Raw genomic sequence first — 8,223 nt, 5'->3', positions numbered from 1 at the left:
TTTAACAAGGTAACCTTTCAGGTAGTTAGTAATCTGCGAAATATAAAATTATTCATCGTAAAGATGTTTGTTTCTCTTCTACAATCCAGCGTCACATCGAAACATAAGAACAGAAATAATCACCAGAATATTAACTAAACAAGGGCGAGTTTATCTTATTTCTAAAGCTCACTAGCTAAACCAGTTTTTCCCCCAAGGTAATGCTCATCAAACGTATTATATTCGTAATGGTATATATAGGTTTATATATGTATTTGTATGTATATTCACATACATGAATATATGATATAATACATATATATATACATATATATATATATGTGCGTGTGTGTGTGTGTGTGTGTGTGTGTGTGTGTGTGTGTGTGTGTGTGTGTGTGTGTGTGAGTGTGTGTGAGTGTGTGAGTGTGAGTGTGTGTGTGTGTGTGTGTGTGTGTGTGTGTGAGTGTGTGTGTGTGTGTGTGTGTGTGTGTGTGTGTGTGTGTGTGTGTGTGTGTGTGTGTGTGTGTGTGTGTGTGTGTGTGTGTGTGCGCGTGTGTGTGCGTGTGTAAGTTTGTGTTTATGTTTTTGTTTGCGTTTGTGTTTCCCTTTTCAATCAACCATGGAGAAGTTTCAATCAATCACGGAACACATGATCCATCTAGTGTCTTTTCTCCGGCCTAGCTTGAGGGGTAATACCAACCAATTCAAGATTCTTCGTATGAGCGAAATGTCTTTGTCCATCCCATCTCAAGCCGCAACAGCACTATCAGTTGATCCTCTCCTCCGGTATCAACAGCGAACGAGAGGATCAGAGGAATCTGGGCTGTCCGGATACGACTCTGAAGCCGCTTCTGGTCGACATGTTCTTCTCGACATCCCGGAGGATGGTCGAGTTTCCGGGTTTTGTGGCCTCGGCAGCGACGCTCGGGGGAGGGGGAGGGGGGCAGTTCGAGAGAGATTCGTTCTTCGGGAGTTCGAGGGAAACTATCTGATGGCGAAACCTCCGTAGTTCATGGCGAGGATTCCGAGGACGATAAGGAGTATGAGGCTTTGGCAATGAGCTCCTGTACTCTCGCCTCCTTGCATGGCCTCCGGGTGCTCTCCTGTTAGAAAGAAAGAAGAAATTGGTTTAGTATCTAGACCATACATCTTTAGGCTACAAGTGTCTTGTAAAAGAAAAAATTACTTTCAACGCGATAAGAATATTTTTCATACCAATAATAATTCTTATTGGATTAGATCTGATGAGCCTAGTAATAAAATGTTTAAAATGGTTGTAGCTTTAGTATAAAAATAATTTTTAGTTTGATGGTAATGCGAGGGTTGTTGAGCATACAACTTTAGGCTACAAGTGTCTTATAAAAGAAAAATTACTTTTAACGTGATAAGAATATTTTTCATTCCAATCATAATTCTTATTGAATTAGATGTGATGAGCCTAGTAATAACGATTCTAAATTGGTTGTAACTTTAGTATAAACATAATTTGTAGTTTAATGGTAATACGAGTGTTATTAATTTTGTTTCAATCTGTCAAGATAATGGTAGTCAGTAACTTGGGGAAGTACATGAGGAGGGAAGAAAAATATAGAAATTACATATGGAGTGTATTTCTTCTGAATATTTCACATTTTCTTTATCCAAAGAATATGTTGACACATTCATGTAGCTCAGTTACATTGGTAGAATATAACAACAGGGGACTTCTTAGCTAGGAAAAAAGATACATATGTAGGTATACCAAAGGCTTTTTCCCCCTTGCAAGGGAGGTAGCCAAAAAAAAAAAAAAAAGGCATAGAAACCACTCCCACCCATTCCATCCCCTACATACTCCACTCCCCTCTACCCTCTTCCCTCTCTTATCTTGGCACCTCCTGGATGACGGGTCATCCCTGCATCTTGTCCACTGCCCTGGGTCAGAAGCAGTGGACAAACAAGAAAACAATCTATGTATTCAGAGGAATTTTACTGTATTGCTAATGTGCTTACCTAGCTGAATTGATTCTAAAGCCTTTGTTAAAAAAAAAAGTAAAAAAAACAAAAAAAAGTTATGAAACAATGAAGCGTCACCTGACGAAGAATTGGTTAATCGAACTTAGCCCAAACCTTTTCAGTTCCAATGTTATTTGTTTATTTGTTTGTTATTATTTGTCCGTTTGTTATCGTTTGCTTGTTTTCATTTTTTATTAACACTTACTATTTTCCTGTTTGTTTTTTATTATTTAACTATACCTATGCACTTATTTATTTTGTTTATTATTATCTATGTTGCTATAATTTCTATTTGTTCATTTGTCATGATCATAATTTCTTTCGCATCCGACCTAGTTATGGACCAAAAGGTCTCCTGTCGGCATGTTTCTCCTTTGTAATAATTTGTAATCCTTTGGTGACAGCCAGTGACGTAGAATTGAAAAGCAAAAGGCTTTCTAGTACGGACAGTGTTAAAACTGTTATTACACGCCAGAGTCTGCTGGAAGTTCATTCCACCTACTGACGAAATTAACAAAGTTAACAAAGTTAACCAAACTATTTCCTCCTAGTTCAAGGTTAAACAGATCTAGCAGGAAGGAAGCTTTCCCTTGATATCGGATGTTATCGAATTTTCAAATTCCAAATATGGACAGGCTAATGATCTGTTTAATGGGACTCTTCAATTTCATTTCTCTAAAGTATATATATACAATACCAAGATGATCTGAAGTCGTTATTTATAATTGGATCAAGGGTTTTCCGCCCTCCAGTTTGGTTCGTTTTTCTTCTTCTCGTATAACCTGTAGTCGAGTTGTTATTTCATTGATTTTTGTTTAACAATAGAAACCAGTTACAGAAGTAAGCTTCCGAAGAGGATAGATCTATGAGAGACCAAGAGAGTCCTCTTTTTACTCCACATCTATGAAACCCATCAATTTCCCTCAATTTTATTTTCAGGGGCAGACCCCAAGGGCTGACACTCGGTCCTCGGAATGAATCTCATTCTTTAGTGAATTTGTATTTTCTGCACCCATTAAACGAGCTGGCAAAAGGCGACTGATCTCTGTTTCTGCTACTTTAAGGGGGTGACACAGAAATAGTCCACACTAACGCAACACAGATATCACATCAAAGCTTCTTCCTACAGTGGGCCTGAGGACCTCTGTAGGTTGTCGTGGAGATTTCTGCAAAATTGGAGACAATAGTATATTGACTGATCTTATTCTGATTTAATTTTATTGTCCGTTTTTAGAACACTGATTAAATCATTCTGGCTATACAGTTGGCTGAAGCAATGATTTGTAAACTGCCACATCTTAATAGCACTTAGGTATGTACATACATGCATACATACATATATGAATATATATATATATATATATATATATATATGTATATATACACACACACACACACACACACACACACACACACACACACACACACACACACACATATATATATATATATATATACATATATATATATATATATGTATATATATATAATCATATATGTATGTATGCATGTATGTACATACCTAAGTGCTATTAAAATGTAGCCCAAATATAACATATATGTACGCATGTATGTATATATGTTTGTATATATATATACATATGTATATATATAACATATATGTATGCATGTATATATATATGTGTTTGTGTTGGGGTGTGGTTGTGGATTGGTATGGATATGGATAGGTGGGCGTTTGTGTGGTACGCATATGCTATAATTATAGTACAGATAAGATAAAAAAAATATCTAAGTGATAAAAAACATAGGAAAGTACAGCAGGACGTACGCACGTTTCCTCAAGGGATATTTTGATCGCAACAGTATCTCATAAAAGTTTCCTCAGACTTTAGTGCACGAACTAATTTCGTTTACTCCGTTTGCAAACTCGAAGTCGTATCCCTTGACCTAATTCACAGGCGCGGCGAGTTTCGTTCCACAGCGTCCTTTGCCTGAAGTGGCCACGTGAGAGACGACTCCTTTGTTCTATAAAGGTTATTTTCAGGTTTTGACGAAGGTGTTTAAAAGGAATGTCATTCGTAGCAAAGATGGTCGACTTAAGATCTTTAAGGAGCTTCTTAATCCCCTCCTCCTCCAACGAAGAAAAATCGTCCTTTTTTCAAAATACCAGACGTGGTTTTTCTGTCCTTATTACGTTGATAAAAACATATTTTGGAATAAAGCTTTTTGGAAAAAAAAATATTTACACACAAAGAAACATACCGTGGCGTCTCAACCTTACCCTTTGTATAATTTTACGAAATATGTAAACAACTTCTTTGCGTCCTCTGCACTTCAGAGTAATTAAGTTGGTAAGACAAACCAGACTTTCGTCTTGAGCACCAACTAATTCGCAATTCACAGCAGTCATGTCAAGAGCAGCTACCGAGGACGGAGGGAGGCTGGAGAGGATATCATTCTGTGACCTTGAAAGACGTCAGGTCACTCAGATGCGGTTGTGTTATTTTTCATCTGAATGTTTGGAGAGGGTGAATATAAGGAGACAATTAGAAAGAGGAAGAAGATTGAAGAGGGAGAACAGAAAAAATCATATATGAAGCAAGAGAAGGAGATGTTAAAGGGACAAGAAAACAAATTCTCCATCCACATGTATGTAAACGTTTCAGTCTACACAATGTGTGTGTGTGTGTGTGTGTGTGTGTGTGTGTGTGTGTGTGTGTGTGTGTGTGTGTGTGTGTGTGTGTGTGTGTGTCTTTGTGTTTGTATGTCTGTATACATCTGTATGTCTGCTTTTCTGTTTGTCTATCCATTCATATGTTTGTGTGCCTGTCTGTTTTTCTGTCAGTATATCTGTCTGTCTACGTGCCAGTCATTCTGTCTTGCCTGCCTATCTGTCTTCTCTGTCTTTTTTGTCTTGTCTGCCCAATCTTCTCGTCTTCTCTGTCTAATCTGGCTGCCCTGTATGTCTCACTGTCTCCATTATGTATCTTTTTTTATTATTATTTCTTATAAATACTTCTTTTTTTCTCCCTCCTTCTGATTAACCTTAAGACAAAGTTCTTAATACACAAAATAGCCAGTCCTCTTGTAAGATAAATCTATTTAATTTTCACTGATTTGCTACACTAGATGTAAGAACATGAATGTTCCCATATTTACATCTGTATTTGATTGTTTTCGCTGATAGAAAATCTCTTTAATTCTATGTTCGGGTGTGTATATATATGTATATATATATATATATATATATATATATGTTATATAATATATATATTTATTTAGTGTATATGAAAGGTGGTAAAAAGGAAATCACGGATCTAGTTTGCGAGACGGTCATTTTGCCTGCCTATTAAGTCTTATTCTTGACCGGTTTACCTCTATGCTTCTTATTTTTTCAATCTAATCTTGCTGCACTGTAATGTACCAGCTGTCTCCATGATAGATATCTTATATATATTTTTTTTTATTATTTTTATATATATAAGTTTATTGTTTTATGTAGATTTGTAATTAACCTATTATAAAGTTATGTATATATATTTTTTTGGTTATTTATATTTATGTTGTAAGATATTTATATTTATATGTTTATATATTATAGGGTATTATATTATATAGATGTGATATTTATATATGTATTTATAGTATTTTTGTATCTATTTATTTCGTTTGATGGTTTTAATATGTATAGATATTTATTTGTTTTTTTTTTTTTTTTGTATATATATTATATGTATATATGTATATTTATATTTATATGGATATTTTTATTTATATGTATATATATTTTTTATGTATTTATATGTACTATATATATATATATGTACTATAGAATATATATGTTAATATTTTATTTATATGTATATTTATATATTGTTTATTATATATATATGTAATATATATATATGCTTATTTATTTATTTATCATATATTTTTATATAGGTATATATATTTATATATATATGTATATATCTATATATATATATATATATGTTATATATTTATGTATATATATATATTTATATACATATATATATAATAAAAATATCACGTGATATTTCATTGTGTGAATCATGTTGAACGTACTGTATCCACCTCTGACAGCATCACAATGAATTGTGTATGGCATATTTCCTATTCACATTCATTTTTCAAATAGCAAGCAAGACGGACAGCAAACAGACTATCAGCAAAAAATATATATATATTTTGCCTTTCGTAGACACAGCGACACAGAAGAAAAAATAATGTCATTTATATATATATACAATATAATATAAATATATGTATATGTATATATATAAATATATATATATATGATATATATATTATATATATACATATATAAATGTTAGTGTGTGTGTGTGTGTGTGTGTGTGTGTGTGTGTGTGTGTGTGTGTGTGTGTGTGTGTGTGTGTGTGTGTGTGTGTGTGTGTGTGTGTGTGTGTGTACATATGAATTTATGTATATGAATATGTGTATGTGTATGTCTATGTTTATATATCTATATATGTATATACATTATATACATTATACCTATATGTATATCTATATATATATATATATATATAAAACACTTATATGTATATATGTTATACAAATAAATCAATTTCTGTTGGCAAGACGTCATAATAATAGTATAATTGATCAAATATTAGGAATAAGGAAAATGTAAACATGTGTCATTTGTATCATATATCCCTACAAAAATTATTCATTCAACCTTAAAATGAAACAAAAGGTCTACTGTCGGGATGATTTGTCACTATAATCCTTTGTGACAAAGTATCGCATGAAGAAAGACAATTCTGCACTACATCCAACTTCCTTAAAATTATTGACGATTCTCCGAAGATTCTGTGGCTCTTCCAGACACAAGATTAAGCACACAGGTTCTGCAATTCTGTCACTGCCTCAGTCCCCTATTCGACCATCTGTCTTGATCTTATTCGCCGTCTTTCTGGATATCCAGATGTCTTGAACACACCCTCACAATCATCGTTTTTTTATGTTTGTTTGCTGGTCTACCCGTGCCTGTTACCCTGCCCTCTTGCTTCTCTGTCTTCGTTTATTTCTAATTTTTGTTTTCTTAGATTCTTTGCTGTGTCATTGTCTTTCTGTTTTCTTACTCCCCGATTGTTTGGTTGCGGGCTTGGCTGAATATCTTTCCGCCTGTCTTTCTTACATAGACACACACACGCACGCGTGCGCGCACAAACACATACTCACAGACACACACACACACACACACACACACACACACACACACACACACACACACACACACACACACACACACACACACACACACACACACACACACACACACACGTACAAATACATACACACTCACAGACACGAACAGACACAGACCCACAGACACACGCACATACGCACACTCACACTCACACACATACACGCACGCACAAACACATACACACTCACAGTTACGAACAGACACAGACCCACAGAGAGAGACAGACACACACACACACACACACACACACACACACACACACACACACACACACACACACACACACACACACACACACACACACACACACAAGCGCGCACGTTTAACTACATATACACGCGTGAACACATGATACACACAAGCCCACAAGTTTTCTTATTCTTTTATCGTCGAATACACATGTACATACTTGTCTACGTAAGTCCTTAAACCACCACGTTAGTTCATCCAAGTATGCCAGCATTAACAAAAACATTAAATATATGATAAACGTTTGCATAAACGTTATAAGAAAAAGATTCAGAGAAAAATTTACGCTAAAGTGACATCGTTAGGAACACTGACAGACAAAAGTTTCTCTTCTGAAAAATCTACCTTCGACGAAGTGCATATTGTTTTTGACCATAGGCGTTGGCTCTTGCTATATATTTTTTTCTTTTTTCTTTTTATTTTTTATTTTCTCTTTCTTTTTTTTCTGTCAATGACGTTTGTCCCTGAAAAAGGCTGGCCCGGGATTCCACGGTGTCAGATGCAGGGGGAAGGGTCAGGAGGCGAGGTATCATAAATACGATATATTTTGCTCCGTCTTACGTCTAGACACCATATATATATATAAATATATATGTATACATATATATATATATATATATTTTTTCACATCGGTCAATCCACATACACATGGGCACACACACACACACACACACACACACACACACACACACACACACACACACACACACACACACACACACACACACACACACACACACACACACACACAGTTTGAAATGTTCATTCTGCTTGTATCATTTTGA

General features: G+C 34.8%; 1 protein-coding gene across 1 annotated transcript in view; it reads right to left on the bottom strand.

Moving 5' to 3' along the window:
* Positions 1–460: 460 nt before the first annotated feature.
* Positions 461–8,223, bottom strand: part of LOC143038454 (protein amalgam-like) — a 403,758-nt gene continuing 395,995 nt past the window's right edge. Inside the window, exon 4 of the mRNA XM_076207667.1 lies at positions 461–1,082. Within this exon, the coding sequence (XP_076063782.1) occupies positions 964–1,082 (119 nt within the window). The 3' untranslated portion in view covers positions 461–963. The remainder of the gene's footprint in view (positions 1,083–8,223) is intronic.

Source organism: Oratosquilla oratoria, chromosome 24 (genome assembly GCF_046742065.1).
Source record: "Oratosquilla oratoria isolate Oo_2021 chromosome 24, ASM4674206v1, whole genome shotgun sequence".
Taxonomy (NCBI): Eukaryota; Metazoa; Arthropoda; class Malacostraca; order Stomatopoda; family Squillidae; genus Oratosquilla; species Oratosquilla oratoria.
Note: the sequence above shows the minus strand (reverse complement) of the source record. Positions and strands in the feature narration are given on the sequence as shown.